The 20,322-nt window shown below is 45.9% G+C and overlaps 1 protein-coding gene across 12 annotated transcripts in view; it reads right to left on the bottom strand.

The window, feature by feature from the left end:
* The window catches only part of PTPRM (protein tyrosine phosphatase receptor type M), a 1,370,833-nt gene that overhangs the window by 913,910 nt on the left and 436,601 nt on the right, over positions 1-20,322 (bottom strand). For all 12 annotated transcript variants that reach the window (XM_030213239.1, XM_030213256.1, XM_030213265.1 and 9 more), the window contains exon 3: positions 7,424-7,695. In XM_030213239.1, the coding sequence (XP_030069099.1) occupies positions 7,424-7,695 (272 nt within the window). The remainder of the gene's footprint in view (positions 1-7,423; positions 7,696-20,322) is intronic.

Genomic DNA, 20,322 nt, shown 5'->3' with positions numbered 1-20,322 from the left:
TTTATGTAGAAATGGGAACTATCCTCCCTCCAGTGGATCCTTAAGTAGGGAAGCCCTTGACCTTAAAGAAGTTGCCCCTACAGATAATACATATGAGAGCACAGATTCTGATAGCTTTATAGAATATCCTTACACTTTCCTGATGTGACTAAATAATTATTAATCGGAGGAAAAAAAACTCACATTATAAGAGAACACTCCGTCATTGGCGAACCAATATTAGGGAGGTCTCCTAAATCATCATGGGCAAAAACCTCCTTTTTATTCTAAGAGTATGGCTACTGCTCAAAATACTTCAGCGAATAAACCGTTTATATATTTAATCAACTCCTACTGAGTGAAGAGATCAAGGAGTACCCTATCTTGAAAGTCAGACACCACGGACCCTGATGAAGGATTCGAAACTTAGGCCAAAGTCGGGCCATGGAGGGTGTCTAATAGACTGTTGAGTAAAAAAGATAAGTGCATAATCCGTTGATTAAATACATAAACGGTTTATTTGCTGAAGTATTTTGAGCAGTAGCCATACTTTTTGAATAAAAGGAGGTTTTTGCCCTTGATGATTTAGGAGACCTCCCTAATATTGGTTCGCCAATGATGGAGTGTTCTCTTATAATGTGAGCCTTTTTTTCCTCCGATTAATAATTATTTAGTTACATCAGGAAAGTGTAAGGATATTCTATAAAGCTATAAGAGTTCAATTGTTATGTAAATATCCTTTTAAGCTCTTTTTCGAGATTTAGATTGGTCAGCACAGATTCTGAGTCAGAAGTATTCTGTTGGTCTAGAGGAGATCTCTCTGGTTCAGAGTGGTCAACTCTATATCAGGGCTGATGGGGGAAGAGAGGTTCAGAGTGGTTGGCTCTATATTGGAGCTCATGGGGAAGAGCTCTGTGACACTGGTTCCTGCGTGCAAAAGCAAAACAAAATCAGGAGAAAATACAAGCCACCTCTAAGCTCATGCCAAGAAGTTGTAGAGACATCAAGTCCATTAGATTTGACAGAGGCACAACAGTTGAAACAATTAGAGATTCCAAAATATCCATAATTCCTGCAGATTCAGCTGGACAAGAGGCTGTCATGTTATCCTTCACAAGCGACTCACTGGAGGTCTGCTCTGTGGGATGGAAAAGCCCTGAAGTACCTTCCTTGGAACTCTTTGAGCATTTTTGAAGCCCAGACTTGGCTTTGCATGAAACACAGTGGCTTGATGAGGAGCGCCTTGCATTTAGCTGACTCTGCAAAGGATGTCATGAGGAACAGACTTGAAGCAAAATGCAAGCAGGTCACAGCCAACAGGAGGAGAAGGCCCAACGTGACCAAACGGCTGCTGACATGATACCCCCTAGTAGCATTCAGCAAAGTTCTCCCCTTTTGCTGATGTAGGGAAAAAAAAAAAAGGAAATGTTGCCTTACAACCAATGTCTTCAACCCTATACTTAAAGTTCAGTCAGGAAATCAAAATCCCTCTCTGTCTTCTTTTTTTTCAGTGGTAGGAGGAGAAATGCTGTCGGGGTCAAGTGGGGAGGGGGGGGGGGAAAGCCCTAGCACAGGGGTGAGCAACTTCAGTCCTTGAGGGTCGCAACTCAGTCAGGTCTTCAGGATTTTCCCAATGAATATGCAGGAGATCTACTTGCATGCACAGCTAGCATTTTATGCATATTCATTGGGGAAATCTTGAAAGCCTAACTAGGTTGTGGACCTCAAGGACCGAAGTTCCCCACCCCTGACCTAGCAACATTAGGTAGAATGCATAAGTTACACAACCAAGCACAGACAGGTAAATAGCCAATATAGGCCCCCCTAGGGCTCTTCAGCTTGGAGAAAAGTCGGCTGAGGGGAGATATGATAGAGGTCTATAAAATAATGAGTGGAGCTGAACGGGTAGATGTGAAGCGTTTATTTACACTTTCCAAATATACTAGGACTAAGGGGCATGCAATGAAGCTACAATGTAACGAATCGGAGAAAAGTTTTCTTCATTCAACGTGTAATTAAACTCTGGAATTCGATACCAGAGAATGTGGTAAAGGCGGTTAGCTTAACGGAGTTTAAAAAAGGTTTGGACTGCTTCCTAAAGGATAATTAAATGGACTTGGGGGAAAATCCACTATTTCTGGGATAAGCAGTATAAAATGTTTTGTACTTTTTTGGGATATTGCCAGGTATTTGTGACCTGGATTGGCCACTGTTGGAACAGGATGCTGGACTTGACGGACCTTTGGTCTTTCCCAGTATGGCAATACTTATGTACTTATGATTCTAAAAAACAGAATCCACTAACTGGTGCCACCTTTGAGTTTCTCAACTACCAAACACAACGCAAGGCAGATTATCTAAAAGAGAATGGTTAAAACAAAGTCTGTGAAGCCTTTCTGAGCAGAGCCAGTTTACCCAAATCTTTAATTCCTCAGAACAAATGCTATCTGTCTGTACTACCTGGCTAAACAGGTTAAGAAAATGCACTGTTGTGATTTTATCAGCCTTACTCCTGGTGGAATTCTGTGCAATTGTGCAATGGAGAATTTGCACAGAATTCCCCAGCTGTGTAGGATTTACCTTTTTTGTGTGGAACCTGCAGTGCTCAGGAAATTTTTCAAAAATCACACAGTACTACCACAGGAACAGGGACTGCAATTAGTTTTATTCTGTGGTAAAGGGGATAAAAAGGAAGGTTAGCTGGCTGGTCGCCTCGTCCTCCCCAGGCCTATCTTAACATGCCCTGATGGTCTAGTGACCTCTTCGCGGACAAGAAAGAACCCTACTCTTTCCTGTCCACTCCCACCACTCTGGCCAGTGCCACAGCTTCTTTAAAATGGCCACTGAGACTTCAAGCAGAAATCACATGAGGCTGCCACAGGAACTCTTGGTGGCCATTTTGGAGAAGCAGGGGCACCAACCAGAGCAGCAGCAGTGGTTAGCAAAAAGTGGAGTTCTTTCCTGCCCCAAAGATATACTCCCAATGTGCGCCCCTGCAGTTCTCCTCCTCCTTCTACCGTGCTGGACTGATGAGGGCGAGGGCTTGGGCAGGGGCAGAGGGATCTGGAAAAAAGTAGATCAAGGTGGAGTGTATGTGCAGGGGTACTGGAAATATGGATAGAGTGTGGGGGGCTCGAAAAAAGGTGGATGGAGTATAGGTGTGGTGGGACTGGAAAAAGATGGATGAAGTATGGATGGTATCCGTATACAGGAATGGGGGCTGTAACAAAGGTGGATGAAATGTGGGTGTAGGGAGTGGGGCTGGAAAAATATGGACAGTATCTATGTAGATGGAGGGGGCTGTAAAAAGGATGAAGTGTGGGTGATACTTTCTGAAAGAAAGAAATCACTTAGGGGTTCTTTTACTAAGGCGTGCTAATGATTAGCGCACGCTAAATTATAAGACACCCATTACATTCCTATGGGCGTCTTATCATTAATGCACACTAAATCTGTTAGGGCACCTTAGTAAAAGGACCCCTATGTAAGAAAAACTTGAAGGCTCTTTGTTTTCTCTAGCATAATTTAATAAAAATACTGGATTATACTGAAATTCTGCATAATAATTAGCAAAAATATTGATTAAATTATGACAAATAAACTTGTAGAATTTGCAAATTCTGTACACAGAACGTAGAATTTTTTGGCACAGAATTCTGCCAGGAGTACAGTCTCTATACCCTTTTGTCAATAAGTCTAAAGAATATGTAGTAGCTCACCCGCAAATCATCTATGAAAACTTTGGCCCCCTCTCTGATTATTTCGGGCTTGTAAAAGTCAAGGTGTATCTTATACGTGGGCTCTTTTTCCCCCATGTTGCCTATCAGAATGCACAGAGAGCTCATGTTTCCATTGGCCATACATGTGCTGTGACGGGCCAGCGAGAGAAATGCAGTTACGCTGATGGTCCTTATAAAGGAGTAGGCTGATGATGTCACAAGTAGGAAATGAAGCAGAAGAAGGAACACCAAAGTGAGGCTTAGCTAACAGGAAGAATAACAGGAAAAAAGACAGACTAGAGAGGTCACAGAGCTAGATACAGAGAAATAGTAAGACTGAACATAAGGGCACGGCCACAACCGTGACATATAAGCTATGTGAATTGGGTCCTACAGTTACCTCCACTAAACAAAACTTCCCTCCTCAACCTTTCAGACCTATGGACACACTGGATACATCGCTCTTGGCAAGAAAGAATGAGTAAGCATTACATAGATGCGTTCAAAGATTCCAATCATTTAAACCTTGATGTAGATGTCCCAACGCCCTGCTCTCCCAACTGTCACTGGCTTTATGTCACAGCGGGACAGTTCGCATAGCTGTATACGTGCATGCCTTTAGAAGGAGCATGTTAATATAGTCACTTCTTGAAATACAATTTGCTTAGATCTTTCATGTCATCCTCTTTTCTTTGTAATAACAATTGTATCTTCTACCCTGGAATGGCGTAACAGGTCTTTGTAAGCCACATTGAGCCTGCAAATAGGTGGGAAAATGTGGGATACAAGTGCAATAAATAAATAAAATAAAATAAAATATTGTTTTAAGATTGTTTTTACTATTGGACTCAATATTCAGCAGGACTTATCCAGGTAGCAGCAGCTCCTACCTGGATAAGTCCCACTTACTGGATCATAACCAGATTTATCCAGATAGTGCTGCTAAAAATCCAGTCAGACCACTTCGACATAATCTAAGAAGTGTCAAAGTGATCTGGGGGCAAAGTCTGAGAAGAGCTAAGAATTATCCAATTTAGCAGCAATATTTAGTCCTAATTTTATCTGGATACCAGTATGAATATCATCAGTACCCAGCTAAAATCTGGTGGCCACATTATACCTGGAAATTTAGCACCTGTATCGATGTACAAAAATCCCATGGTGGCCAGAATTTAAAAAAACACTGACTGCCATGACTGAATACTGACTTTTTATTTTTCTTGAATATAACTATGCACATGCTTTTGAAAATTCAAAAATATGCATATAGTTCCCTACAAGTACCTTTGTTCTTTTCCCCACATGTAGTGTAAATATGTCCTTTTCTATAGGTAAATGTGAGAAATTTATAAATATATTGTTTTTTCATTTAACATAAGTGCCAAGATAGAATATATAGTTTAGGCCCTAACTATATTTGTGTAAGCCTTTTCTAGCACAAATCATTACATTATAGTTGTCTGAATTACTAACAAAGGAACTCTTAGTTTAAAGAGATAAGAAGCTGAGACAGGAGAAAAGGGGGGTTGTAAAAAGCCCAAACTGCTGAGACAGGACAGCTTAAAGAACAGGCCTTAGAACTAACTATAAACAAAGGGAGCAGAAGGAAAGGGGGAGGGGGGTTGAAACATTCCATGTGCCAGACAGCTAAGGCAGAGCTTTCACATGGAAGTCTGGAGATAAGAAAATGAGCAGAACTAAGAGGCAGATGCAGCAACCAAACGTAAAAAAATCTAAATCGTTAAAGTCCCTAACGATTTTAAAATAACGAAAAATGCACCAAAAAAAAAAGTCACACATGCTGAGATCGGTAGTGAAACGTACAATGTATCAAAGAATCACAATACACATCGTTAATCGGCCCCCAAATCATGCGCAGAGCAGCCAAGCGTTATGTTAGCTGCTCTGCGCATGCCACAAACAGTCACAACACAGTCAAATCGCAAGCACATGGCTCCCAAATAAAAACAAAAATAAAAAAAAAGGGTCGGGAGGGGGCAAGGGCGCTCATCAGGAGCGTCCTGTACAGACGGCCTTGCCCCCCCCCCCTGCTGCTCCCCACTTTCCGCCGCTCCCCCCACCCCGAAAAAGCAAAATTCTAGCAGCCCCTGCCCCCTCCCCACTTTCCGCCGCTCCCCCCACCCCGAAAAAGCAAACTTCTAGAAGACCCTGCCCCCCTCCCTTCCTCAGTCACCTGTGCTCCGCCTCCCGACATCCTCCGTCCGTGCCCCGCCCCCTTTTGGGGTCGTCGCCGCCATTCCCCTCCTCCATCGGGCCCCCCTTCCTCTTACCGGGCCCGTGCAGCGCCTCTCTCCTCTGTCCGAAGGCGCTGCACGGGCAAGAAGAACGCTGAATCAGCTGATGCCTGCCTTCGCGATGGCGCGTCTTTCTCCTCCTGGGCCCGCCCCTGTCTGACGTCAGTAACCTACGTAGGTTACTGACGTCAGACAGGGGCGGGCCCAGGAGGAGAAAGACGCTCTATCGAAGCTAGGCGAAGGCAGGCATCAGCTGATTCAGCGTTCTTCTTGCCCGTGCAGCGCCTTCGGACAGAGGAGAGAGGCGCTGCACGGGCCCGGTAAGAGGAAGGGGGGCCCGATGGAGGAGGGGAATGGCGGCGACGACCCCAAAAGGGGGCGGGGCACGGACAGAGGATGTCGGGAGGCGGAGCACAGGTGACAGAGAGTACTGAGGAAGGGAGGGGGGCAGGGGCTTCTAGAAGTTTGCTTTTTCGGGGTGGGGGGAGCGGCGGAAAGTGGGGAGCAGCGGGGGGGGCAAGGCCGTCCGTACAGGACGCTCCTGATGAGCGCCCTTGCCCCCTCCCGATCCTTTTTTTATTTTTATTTTTTTATGTGTTTTCTGAGGTCCTTTGGACCAATCACAGCGCTTTTAGCTCTGCTAATGCGCTGGGATTGGCTCAAAGTTTGTTTATTTTTTCAATTAACACTTTTTCCTGGCACAGAGCTGTCCTAACGAGAGGTCCAGACCTCTCGTTAGTTTTCCTGCCTTTTTCCTGCGTAAAGGCAATCGAAAAAGGTTAGTGCATGTCGTTTCAATGGGGTTTTCACACTAATTGCTCATCTCCATTCTGTTTTCGTTAGCTGCTACTGTCGTCGGAAAATAGGCTTAAGTGCATGGAAAGGATAGGAAATTCTTCCCTGAGGGCTCATTTAACGATGAAAAACGTTTAGTGCATCTGCCTCTAAGAAAGGACAGAGGATCAGGCTTGGATAATTAGCAATGATGCAGTGGGGTGTGGGGGGGAATAAATGTGATTAATATCCAATGAGAAACCTAGGGGCAGACAAAGAAGAAAGACTATATAACCTGTAAACCTTACAGAAATGTGTGCCTGCTTGCTTTCAGAGACACCCATTCTTGCAAGAGTATATTTTTGGAAATAATAAACTAATCAAGACTTGTTTCACCAATCTGATTTTCTAAGTCCTTTTTGGTATAAGTTCCCAGGTAATCTGGGGGCTGTTTATAACAGTAACGCATTCCTTTACCCATATAAATGGCTTTCAGAATTACCTCCTTAATACTGAAGACACTCTTGCAACATTAATCTAAAATGAGAGCGACACTTCTAATAATGTTAACCAATCCAAAAGCAGTTAAAACGGCCATTTTCCTCTAAATAATGCAAGTTAATGCCTAGTATTTTTAGTCCTCATCTTTTGGTCAAAAGTTTACTTTGGTAAAGTTAAATGAACAACAAAACATACCTGGTAGAAATTAGGCCAAAACGTGCTTATAGCCAGCTGTGCATCATTCCAAGTATCTGTGGTAGGCCCGGACACATTCCATATTGGACTCCCAAGAGGACCATTGTTGACTTTTACGTACACATTCAGAGAGCCAGGGTTAGACCCACTGTTGCTTGAAACAAAATACTTGAATTCCACACAGTGGGTGTCATTCTCTTTAAGCTGTGGAGATAGTAAGTGTGCTGTTTGTCCAGAAAATCTCCCTGAGGTATTTACCAACACAAACGTGTCTACAAAAAAAAAAGAATAAGAAAAGCAATTTCAATAAAGGATTTTTCTTGTTCATTGCTGTGTAAATTCTACATAATTTCTTTAGACAAATTAAACAATAAGGACAACATAACACTGCAGAATGACAGTCAAGAAGTGCTGATATAGCTGTAGAACTATATAAACAATAACAATTTATTAGAACAGGATCAGTATGGTTTCAGGCACTGATATATTGCTTTTACCTCTATTGGATATGCTGTATGCCAGCCTGGTTGAAAAGAACAGAGCTCCCTCAATGTGATTTTAGGACATCTCATACCCTCTTGACACTCCTGACAACAAAATATTGCTCCATAGGTTGAGCAATTTAAGCTTCGGCCAGTCAGACCTAGTTTGGAATCATATCTGAGGAACGCCAATAAGAGAAATGTCTCCACATGGAGACTCTTGGAGACTAGTGTTTGGCATTATCACCTCTTTTGTTTTAACATTTATGAGGTACTTATTTCCATTGTATGATCTGCTATGGAAACAACAAGTTTCCTACAGGATTTATGGAGATAGCATTTTGATTTTTATTTCCAAAGTGCCTATACTACTGAGCAGGTGAAGATTTTTGCCAGTTTTATAAACAATATTTAAGGTTGGATGTCAGCAAACTGCTTATCAATTGACAAAAAGCAGAAGCACTGGTAGTGAGTCAGTTTATGGCCTTGCACACTCCATTAGCTTGTGTGTCAATGGCTCATACAATTTCTATTTGTAACAAGATTGAATATTTACAAACTGTTCTTGATTCAAAACTGTAAAATCATGGATTTGTAGGGTTCATTTCTAAAAGTTGTTTCTCTAAGCTCTGGTCTGCTATATAACAATGCTATTGCTCTGCTTACCACACAGTGTTGCAAACATACCCCTATTTACAAAGCTGCATGGCAATGCCATCATAGCCCATTCAAAGTGAATGGGCTGTATCGGCATTACCGCACTGGCAGCCACTAGCGCAGCTTTGTATATAGAGGGGATTGTGATGTCATTTATAGTAGGCTACTAATATCTTCAGTTGAGGCAATTCAGTCAGTGCAGAGCAGGGGTGTAGCCAGACAACAGATTTTGGGTGGACCTAGGTAAGAAGTGGGTGGGAACCAAATGTTCCCCCACCACCATCACCACCACCAAAAGCAAAAAAATATCTCAGCTGGCAGGAAAATGTTCCTTTCCACCTTGGCAGTCTGCAGCAGGCATGCACTGAAAACTGAGCATGCGCAGGTGCCAGTATGTGGAGAGTAGAATTTTGTTACTATCAGGGGAAAGTCTTCAGCTGACAGAGCTTGGGATCTCCATCAGCTAACGCTAAACATATGCTACTGTTGGGTGGGCCTGAGACCTAGGTGGGTGGGCCCTAGCCCACCCAGGCCCACCTGTGGCTACGCCACTGGTGCAGAGAATGGCAGCATGTATATTAGCTAAATATGCATGGCTGAAGAGTTCACAACAAGCTTTTTATAGATTGCATTGGTTGCTGGTAATATCTCATTCAATTTAAATTCTTTGGCACTGCCATTTAACGTATGCAATGGTATGGTGCCGATTTACATACAGTATGCATCCTTAATTTCTGTTCAATCATTCTGCTCTTTCCAATAAGACCTGTTAACAGATTCCATATTTGAAAGTAATATGTGCATATAATTTGTACAGTGTTGCATACATCTAGTAGCACTTTAGAAATGATTACTACTACTACTACTACTATTTAGCATTTCTATAGCGCTACAAGGCGTACTCAGCGCTGCACAAACATAGAGGAAAGACAGTCCCTGCTCAAAGAGCTTACAATCTAATAGACAAAAAATAAAGTAAGCAAATCAAATCAATTAATGTGTACAGGAAGGAGGAGAGGAGGGTAGGTGGAGGCGAGTGGTTATGAGTCAAAAGCAATGTTAAAGAGGTGGGCTTTCAGTCTAGATTTAAAGGTGGCCAAGGATGGGGCAAGACGTAGGGGCTCAGGAAGTTTATTCCAGGCGTAGGGTGCAGCGAGACAGAAGGCGCGAAGTCTGGAGTTGGCAGTAGTGGAGAAGGGAACAGATAAGAAGGATTTATCCATGGAGCAGAGTGCACAGGAAGGGGTGTAGGGAAGGATGAGTGTGGAGAGATACTGGGGAGCAGCAGAGTGAGTACATTTATAGGTTAGTTGAAGAAGTTTGAACAGGATACGAAATCGGATAGGGAGCCAGTGAAGCGACTTGAGGAGAGGGGTAGTATGAGTAAAGCGACCCTGGCGGAAGATGAGACGGGCAGCAGAGGTTTGAACCGATTGGAGAGGGGAGAGGTGACTAAGTGGGAGGCCAGCAAGAAGCAAAATGCAGTAGTCTAAATGAGAGGTGACAAGGGTGTGGATGAGGGTTTTGGTAGAGTGTTCGGAAAGAAAGGGGCGGATTTTACGAATGTTGTAAAGAAAGAAATGACAGGTCTTGGCGATCTGCTGGATATGAGCAGAGAAGGAGAGAGAAGAGTCAAAGATGACCCCAAGGTTTCGAGCTGAGGAGACAGGGAGAATGAGAGAGCCATCAACAGAAATAGAAAACGGGGGGAGCGGGGAGGTGGGTTTGGGGGGGAAAATGAGAAGCTCAGTTTTGGTCATGTTTAATTTCAGGTGGCGTTGAGACATTCAGACAGCAATGTCAGACAAGCACGCTGAAACTTTGGTTTGGATGCAAGGTGAGATATCAGGGGTAGAAAGGTAGATTTGGGAGTCATCAGCATAGAGATAGTAGGAAAAGCCATGGGATGAGATTAATGAACCAAGGGAAGAAGTGTAGATAGAAAAGAGGAGGGGACCAAGAACAGAACCCTGAGGTACGCTGACAGGCAGAGGGATAGAAGTAGAAGAGGATCCACCAGAGTGAACACTGAAGGTGCGGAGGGAGAGGTAGGAAGAGAACCAGGAAAGGACAGAGCCCTGGAATCCAAGTGAGGACAGGGTATCGAGGAGTATGCTTTGATCGACAGTGTCAAAAGCAGCAGAAAGATCAAGAAGAATGAGGATGGAATAGAGACCTCTGGATTTAGCCAGTAACAGGTCATTGGAGACTTTAGTAAGCGCAGTTTCGGTTGAGTGGAGAGGGCGAAAACCAGATTGTAGTGGGTCAAGAATAGCATGTGAGAACAGAAAATCAAGGCAGCGGTGGTGAACAACACGCTCAAGTAATTTGGAGAGAAAGGGAAGGAGGGAGATGGGTCGGTAATTAGAGGGACAAGTAGGGTCGAGTGAAGGCTTCTTAAGGAGAGGTGTGACCACAGCATGTTTAAAGGCAGCAGGGACAGTCGCAGTAGAAAGTGAGAGGTTGAGAATGTGACAGATAAAAGGAATAAGAGCAGGAGAGATGGCATTAAGAAGGTGGGTGGGAATGGGATCAGAGGAACAGGTGGTACATTTTGAGGAAGAAAGGAGAAATATAGTTTCCTCAATAGTAACTTCAGGAAAGGAGGAAAGGGAATGAGGGGGAGGAGAGAGAGGGGAACTGACTAGTGGAGGGAGAGGTAGCGAGATAGAGAATGCAAGGTATATCTTTTGAACCTTGTCGTGAAAGAATTCAGCAAGGATCTGAGGAGATAATGAAGGGGGAGTTGGGGGAGGGGGCACCTTGAGGAGAGAGTTCAATGTGGTGAAGAGAAGTCGAGGGTTAGAGCCAAGAGAGTTGGTCAGTTGGATATAATAATCCTGTTTGGCGCGTAAAAGAGCAGACTGGAAGGAGGTCAGTATTAAACTTAAAGTGTAAGAAATCAGCAAGGGCCCGAGATTTCCGCAAGAGGCATTCGGCGGAGCGGGTACAGAAACATAGGTAGCGGATATTAGAAATTAGCCAAGGCTGGGGTTTTGTACGCCTTATAGGGTGGGTCATCAAAGGTGCAAGAGTGTCTAAGGCAGAGGATAGAGTATTGTTGTAAGAAGAAACAGCCTCGTTGACAGACGTGGATGGTGCCACAGTAGAGAGGAGTTTTGAAACATGGGAGGATATAGATGAAGGGTCAATATCGTGAAGATTCCTAGATAAATTAGATAAGATAGGACGGGACTGGGAGGGAGGAGATTTAAGTGTGAAAGTTATAAGATGGTGATCAGAGAGGGGAAGATCAGAGGCAAGGAAACTAGAGGGTGAACAGTTGGAAGAGAAGATGAGATCAAGACAGTGACCATTTTGATGACTGGGGGAGGTGGAGCATAGTTGGAGATTAAAGGAGGATGTTAAAGCGAGTAACTTGGAAATATAAGAGTTGGAAGGATCATTAGCAGGAATATTAAAGTCACCAAGGATGAGAGAGGGGGAGGAAAAATCATGGAAGAAGGCAAGCCAGGCATCAAAGTCACTGAGAAAGGCTGAAGGGGACGATAAATGACCGCTATTCGATGATTAGTAGCAGTTGTAGCAGTAAGTCATTTACTATGTCCTGTGCTTATCAAATTTCAGGTTCAAGGTTCAAGGGCGGCCTCCAAGACTACAGCAGAAGTCTCGCGAGTCCGCCATCGGAAGTCTCGGCGGCCATTTTGAACAGCGATCCGGCAGCGGGGGAGGGTCAGCGCCAGCGCCAGCAGCGGGAGGCAGGACTGGGGATCTTTCCTGCCTGCCCCAAAGAATTTGCTACACAACCTGAATTTCTGGAGGGGAGGCAGGTGAGAGAGCAGGGTTGTTGGACATGGGTGGCTGCAGGGGGGGCAGGGGGAGAGGAGGGTCGCTGGACATGGGTGGCTGCAGGTGGGCAGGGGAGAGAGGAGGGTCGCTGGACATGGGTGGCTGCAGGGGGAGAGGAGGGTCACTGGACATGGGTGGCTGCAGGGGGGCAGGGGGAGAGGAGGGTCGCTGGACATGGGTGGCTGCAGGGTGGGCAGGGGAAGAGGAGGGTCGCTGGACATGGGTGGCTGCAGGGGGGGCAGGGGATAGAGAGGGGTGAGGGGGTCCTGAGACCAGAGGTGGGGGTAGAAGGGGGTCCTCAGACCATAAAGGGGGAGGAGGTCCTGAGAGAGGGGGGTGGGGGCACACACTCACTCACTCTCTGTCTCTCACATACACTCTCTGTCTATCACACTCTATCTCTCTGTCACACACACACAGTCTCACACACACAGACACTCTGTCTCTCACACACTCTCGCTCTCACACAAACACACACACACTCTGTCTCTCTCTCTCATTCTCTCTCTGACACACACATTCCATCTCTCACATACACTCTCTCTCATACATACACTCCGAGGAAAACCTTGCTAGCGCCCGTTTCATTTCTGACAGAAACGGGCCTTTTCTACTAGTTCATAATAAAACCAGGTCTAGTTTAAAAAACAGTTTTATCTTGTTCCATTATGGCTGAAAAACATCCAAGTCTTAGTAATGTTCAAATCCCACCCTTAACACCCCCCCCCCCCCACCCCGAGATCTGTATGCACTGCAGATAAACAGCATAGAAAAATATCCAAAAAATAGGCTTCACAAATACCGATTTGGACAGTTTTGTGAGAAAAGCATCCAACTGCTGCTTTGTGCCACTTTTTAGATTTTTTTTCTTTCAAAAATAAGCCGTATAGTATCCTTAGACTGTAACTAACTGTAGTGAAGAAATCAAATTTTGCCTCAAATGCACTCATGCAGTGTCCATACAATGCTCAGAGGAATCAGAGAAGAAAATATATGGAGACGAGGAGGCTAAAGTTCCAGATAGATAGATAGATAGATAGGAGATACATATACACACACACAGCATAGAGAATTAGATGCCACTAACTGAAAAAATGGTTATCAAGTGAGCTGACCCAGAGGCAACTGTTGGATGTTGCATGCAGAAAGTCTCTGTTTCAATCCCTATCCGCCTCATAATCGAAAGTTAAAGACGCCCATATTTCGACCTAAATCGGGAGTTGGGCATCCGTGGGTGCCGAAATCGGTATAATCGAAACCCGATTTTTGGCGTCCTCGACTGCAGTCCGTCACGGAGATGAACAAATATCACGGGGGCGTGACGGAGGCGTGGCGAGGGCGGGTACTGGGGCGTGGTTATCAGCCGAGGAGAGATGGGCGTCTTTAGCTGATAATCGAAACAAGAAGGACGTTTTTGACGACAATTTGGTCCACTTTATTGGACCCTTTTTTTCAGGTCCAAGTCCCAGAAAAGTGCCTCAACTGACCAGATGACCACCGGAGGGAATCGGGGATCACTTCCCCTGACTCCCCCAGTGGTCACTAACCCCCTCCCACCAAAAGAAACCCACTTTACAAACTTTTTTCCCCAGCCTGTATGCCAGCCTCAAATGCCGTACCCACCTCCATGACAGCAGAATGTGTTCTATCCTCTGACAGCCTTTCCCTGGTTCTGATGTGGGTCTCGGATGAGTGTGACACCTTTTCTGTTAAGGGCACTGCAGAGTCACATCAGCAATGTATTGTGGTGGGTGTAGGGTAGTGGGCTCCGTGATTCCACTAGTTTGTGTTAAATGCTCACGATGTTGGGAGTTGGTAGGCTCTACTCCCATGGTGCTTTTCCCTCTGTTTACTGGATCAGAGTGTACTACTACTACTACTTAACATTTCTAAAGCGCTACTAGGGTTACGCAGCGCTGTACAATTTAACATGGAAGGCAGTCCCTGCTCAAGGAGCTTACAATCTAAAAAGACAGGTGTACAATCTAAAGACAAGTGTAGAGTCTGTCTGGTAGGTAATACTATATTTCATGAGAGGTTAGGTGCCGAACGCGGCATTGAAGAGGTGAGTTTTAAGCAGAGATTTGAAAATGGGTAGGGAGGGAGCTTGGCGTAGGGGTTGAGGAAGATTGTTCCAGGCAAAGGGTGAGGCAAGGCAGAATGAGTGGAGCCTGGAGTTGGCAGTGGTGGAGAAGGGAACTGACAGGAGGGATTTGTCCTGTGAGCGGAGGTTACGGGCGGGGACATAGGGGGAGATGAGGGTAGAGAGGTAGTGAGGAGCTGCAGACCGGGTGCATTTGTAGGTAAGGAGGAGAAGCTTGAATTGTATGCGGTATCTGATCGGAAGCCAGTGAAGTGACTTGAGGAGAGGAGTGATGTGAGTATATCGGTTCTGGCGGAATATAAGACGTGCGGCAGCGTTCTGAACGGATTGAAGGGGGGATAGATGGCTACGTGGGAGGCCGGTGAGGAGTAGGTTGCAGTAGTCAAGGCGAGAGGTAATGAGAGCATGGACGAGAGTTCGTGTGGTTTGCTCAGATAGGAAAGGGCAAATTTTGCTGATGTTGAAGAGGATGAAGCGACAGGTCTTGGCAGTCTGTTGGATATGCGCAGAGAAGGAGAGGGAGGAGTCGAAGATGACTCCGAGGTTGCGGGCAGATGGGACGGGGAGGATGAGGGTGTTGTCAACTGAGATGGAGAGTGGAGGAAGAGGAGAGGTGGGTTTAGGTGGAAAGACGAGGAGCTCGGTTTTGGACATGTTCAGCTTCAGGTGGCGGTTGGACATCCAGGCAGCAATGTTGGATAAGCAGGTCGATACCTTGGCCTGGGTCTCCGCGGTGATGTCTGGTGTGGAGAGGTATAGCTGGGTGTCATCAGCATAAAGATGATACTGAAAACCATGAGATGAGATCAGTGAGCCTAGGGATGAGGTGTAGATTGAGAAGAGAAGGGGTCCAAGGACAGATCCCTGGGGAACTCCAACAGATAGTGGGATGGGAGTGGAGGAAGATCCATGAGAGTGTACTCTGAAGGTGCGGTGGGAGAGATAAGAGGAGAACCAGGAGAGGACAGAGCCTTGGAACCCAAAAGAGGACAATGTGGTAAGAAGTAGATCATGATTGACAGTGTCAAAAGCAGCGGATAGATCGAGCAGGATGAGGATGGAATAGTGGCCTCTGGATTTGGCGAGGAGGAGGTCATTGCAGACTTTAGAGAGTGCTGTTTCTGTCGAGTGTAGAGGGCGAAAGCCGGATTGAAGTGGATCTAGGATGGCATGAGAGGAGAGAAAATCAAGGCAGCGACTGTGAACGGCGCGTTCAAGAATTTTGGAGAGGAAGGGGAGGAGAGAGATGGGGCGGTAGTTGGAGGGGCAGGTAGGGTCAAGTGATGATTTTTTTAGGAGAGGTGTGACCACTGCGTGCTTGAAGGTGTCAGGGACCGTTGCAGTGGAGAGAGAAAGGTTAATGATGCGACAGATGGAGGGGGTGACAGTATGGGAAATGGTGTTAAGTAGGTTGGTGGGGATGGGATCGGAGGAAAAGGTGGTGCATTTCGAGGAGGAAAGAAGGCGGGAGGTTTCATCCTCGGTGATCTCAGGAAAGGAGGAGAAAGAGGCCATGGTTGGTTGGTTGTTGGATAGGGCTACAGGCTGAAGAGGAGTTGGTGGCTTGGTAGTGAACTCAAGGTTTATCTTTTGCACCTTGTCGCGGAAGTAGTCAGCCAGTGATTGAGGAGAGAGTGAAGGGGGAGTGGGGGCGGGGGGCACTTTGAGGAGGCAGTTAAGGGTGGTGAAGAGACGACGAGGGTTGGAGCTGAGAGAATTGGTCAATTGGGTGTAATAGTCCTGTTTTGCAAGGAATAGGGAGGAATGGAAGGAGGATAGCATAAATTTGTAGTGAAGGAAGTCTGAATGGGTACGAGATTTCCTCCAGAGGCGTTCCGCGGATCGGGTGCAGGAGCGAAGGTAGCGGATGCAAGGGGTCAGCCAAGGCTGGGGACTAGTACGCTTAGTGGGACGGGAGGTGGATGGAGCGAGGGTGTCCAAAGCAGAGGAGAGAGTGGCATTGTAAGCAGAGACCGCTTTGTCTACAGTCTCAGAGGACATGATGGAGGGAAGGAGATTAGAGATACTAGAGGATAGAGTGGGGGGGGGTCAATAGCCTGGAGATTCCTGGAGGTGGTGGTTAAAGTTGGATGGGGCGGAGGGGGGGGTGAAGAAGTGTGAATGTGATCAGGTGATGATCGGAGAGAGGGAGAGCAGAGGCGTGGAAATTGGAGGGTGAGCCGGAGGAGGAGAGGACTAGGTCAAGACAATGGCCGTCACGGTGAGTGGGGGTGGTGGAGCACAGCTGGAGGTTGAAGGAGGATGTTAGGGTGAGGAACTTAGAAGCGTTAGAGTCGGAAGGGTCATCAACGTGAATGTTAAAGTCTCCAAGAATGAGGGACGGAGATGAGGGTTCAAGAAAGACAGAGAGCCACGCATCAAAGTCGGTGAGGAAGGAAGAGAAGGACTTTTCAGGGGGGCGGTAGATGACTGCGACTCTGAGTGGGAGCGGGTAGAATAGGCGGATGGAGTGGGCTTCAAAGGATGAGAAGCAGTGGGACTGCGGTAGGGGGAGGGGTTGGAAACTACAGGAGGGCGAGAGTAGTAGCCCAACGCCTCCACCGCGGCCAATTGGGCGGGGAGTGTGGGAGAAGAGATAACCTCCATGGCAGAGGGCCGCGACTGAGGCCGAGTCTTCCGGGGAAATCCAGGTTTCGGTAAGGGCGAGCAGTTGAAGGGAGCGAGAGATGAAGAGATCTTGGGTGAAGGGCAGTTTATTACAGACTGAGTGAGCATTCCACAGGGCGCATGAGAAGGGGAGGGAAGAGGGGGGGAGGAGGGGAATAGAGACGAGATTGGAGACATCTCGGAATCGTTTGCATGGATAGGACGGGGACAGGCAAGGGGGACCGGGATTAGGGTTAATGTCTCCCGCGGATAGCAGGAGGAGGAGCAGGAGAATGCGGAGGAGGGTGGGGGAGGTCGGGCGGCGAAGGCGACGAAGATGAGGCGCACTAAGGAGGAATGGGGATGGGTTAATGGCAGGAAGGAAGTGTTGAAGGTTAAAAGCTAGGAAGGAGGTGGGGGACAGGAGGGATGGTGAGGTGGTGGGGGATGAGGGTGAATAGGGTATTGCCGTGGTGGGTAGGGCGGGAGGGCAGCAAGTTCTAGTGGTAGACAGTGAGAGTGGAGGGGGAAAGAAGATTAGGAAGGGACAGGGCAAGGAAGAGAACGTGGACAGGGGCCATAAGTATTGTCTGAGTTGTGACAGGTGACTATGTGGTGACTGAGGTGATAGGTCGTTAACAGGTGTTGACAGGTGGCTATGGAGTGACTGAGGCGACTGAGGGTTAAGTGGATAGATAGAGCTGGATTTTAGACTGGCGAGTAGGTAAGTCAATGGCTGAGAAGCTAGCAGGCAGGTTGGTAAGTCAATGGCTGAGAGGCTCGCGAGCCGGTAGGAGGGTTACTCGATGTGTTAACAGGCAGGCGGGTAGCAGCTGGAACAAGTGGTCAGGAACAAGCTGAGGTAGATGGACAGAAGCAAGCTGGAACAAGCTGGAACCGGCTGGAACAAGTGTGCCCTGTTTTGTTTCCGGTAGTCCATGAGGTAGTGGCCATTTGTGTAAGACACTTTTAGATCCCTTTCATGTGTTAGCCACGTTACAGCACTTAGTTCTTACCTTGAATGTTGCTGAAAGAGGGCATTGTACACCATTCTGCCACCTCGGACCTACTGCTAATCTCAGTACCAGGGAGACTTGTTGCCAGTGGGGCACAACCTCTGATCTGCAGTTAACTGTGAGTAAACGTGCTTATTCAAATAAAGGACGTTTTCAGCGAGATTAGTCTTTAGGTGTGAACTGCTGTGCCAAGGTTATACAGCAGCAACAAGTCCTGTCCCTGGAGCACTTTTAGTGGGTACTGCAGTGCACTTCAGGCAGGCAGACCCAGGCCCATCCCCCCACACCCGTAACACTTGTGGTGGTAAATGGGAGGCCTCTAAAACCCACTGTACCCAAATGTAGTTGCCCCCTTCACCCCTAAGAGCTATGGTAGTGTTGTACATTTGTCCCTCCCACGACCAAATGGCTTGGATTGGGACGTTTCTGAGCTGGGCGTTTTTAGTTTCCATTATCGCTAAAAAAAAAAATGCCCATCTCAGAAAGGACCAAATCCATGGCATTTGGTCCGTCCAAACTGTATTTTTGAAATGAAAGATGGACGCTCATCTTTTTCGAAAATACGGTCTGTCCCGCCTCTTCACATACCCATTTTTGGACATAGACGTCCTTGGAGATGGGCGTTCGCGTTCGATTATGCCCCTCCATATCAGATCTTGAAACCGCAGCCTGCTGAGCAAAATACAGGAGTCCTCTCCCCCTAAGGCAAGTCCAGTTTATGAAAAGAAAGATACCAAGTATTAAGCTTGATGCAAGTACCAGAAGCTCTGCCTCCGAGGAGCCACATTTATTCATGGAGTTTCAAAAGGATTTCTGTTAACAATACTTTGTTCTCAGGAAGCTGAAAGCCGTTTAGCTGGGTTGTATGAAGCTCAGATAGTGAGATCTATGATTCATGAAGTAATTGGCAGCAGGGATGTACATTCATTTGAAACCACACAGGAAACATCAATGATATTATCCTATATCATTTCAAACATGAAATAATAGGAATACAACTCAATGTGTTCAATTTTTGATGTGTCAAGAGTAATATGTGCTTTCAAAGAATAGTGTGTGCTAGTGAAAAAATATATGCTACTGAAGTGTACTGCATGTTATTCAAAAATAGTGTATGCCAGGTTCTCTATAACCAACAGTGTCCACTGCAGAGGTTTACTTTCAGCGTTTATGTTGAACTCGTCATCCTTGAAGACTTATGCCTATGTTTACTAAGCGGTGCTATGGGTGCGTTAGCGTTTTTAACTTGCGTAAATGTTTTACGCGTGTTAAACGCCAACATGCCCACTGAAATCTATAGGCGCATTAGCGTTTAACATGTCTTAAATTTACAGGCGCGTTAAAATCGCTAACACACCTTAGGAAACATACCTCTGAATATGTAAATATGTTACAGCAGTTTTAAACTCTCTGTTTGACTTGCTAAGGGAAGTTGTTTTGTTCTTTCTGTCATTATTCTCGAGAGCATCAGGATTATTGGACCCCTGAGGCCGGCGCTGTTACACCAAAACATGGCCCATGTCGGGTCTTTATGAATAAAGGACTCTCAGTTGTTCCAGTCTCGAAGGCCCTGTTGTACTTTTTTCTTTTGCTGATTGAAAAATAGCACACATTATTCAAAACAAGGCATCCCAAAATGTAGAATTTTATATTAAAAATGAATAAGAAAAAGCAGAAATGATACAAACAAAATGAAATAAAAAGTTCCCCAATGCACACACGCAGACTTGTAGAGCAATGTGTGCAAAATTTAAGTTGAAATGAAGTAATTGATTTATGAACCTGGATACCATAACCTTGAAATGGGACCTGTACTGTGGAAGTGAACTTGGATACCATGACCTTGGAACTGGACTTGCTTAGTACTCTAAACTGATTCTTCCATGATGTGTTTGGACTTTCATTAGACACTGAATTCTGGTTAAGATATACAATTTTTTTTTTTACTTTATTAAACCAAAGCCATTTTGATTATCTAAAACCAGTAAAATGTATACCACTCGAACACACACTAACTTCCAAGAAAGCAGCACTGAGCATCTATGAGACTTATGTGGTGGCAGGTCACTACAAAGGCATTATATACCCTGTTTTAAGTAACTGAGGTTAGGGGAATGAGAGGACTATGAGGGAACTGATAGTTCTCGTGAACACTGAGGTTTCAGAATAACTTTAAGCTAGAAAAGTTTCTAAATTTGTTTCATATTTTATCAGAGTACAGAA

Source organism: Microcaecilia unicolor, chromosome 1 (genome assembly GCF_901765095.1).
Source record: "Microcaecilia unicolor chromosome 1, aMicUni1.1, whole genome shotgun sequence".
NCBI lineage: Eukaryota > Metazoa > Chordata > Amphibia > Gymnophiona > Siphonopidae > Microcaecilia > Microcaecilia unicolor.
Note: the sequence above shows the minus strand (reverse complement) of the source record. Positions and strands in the feature narration are given on the sequence as shown.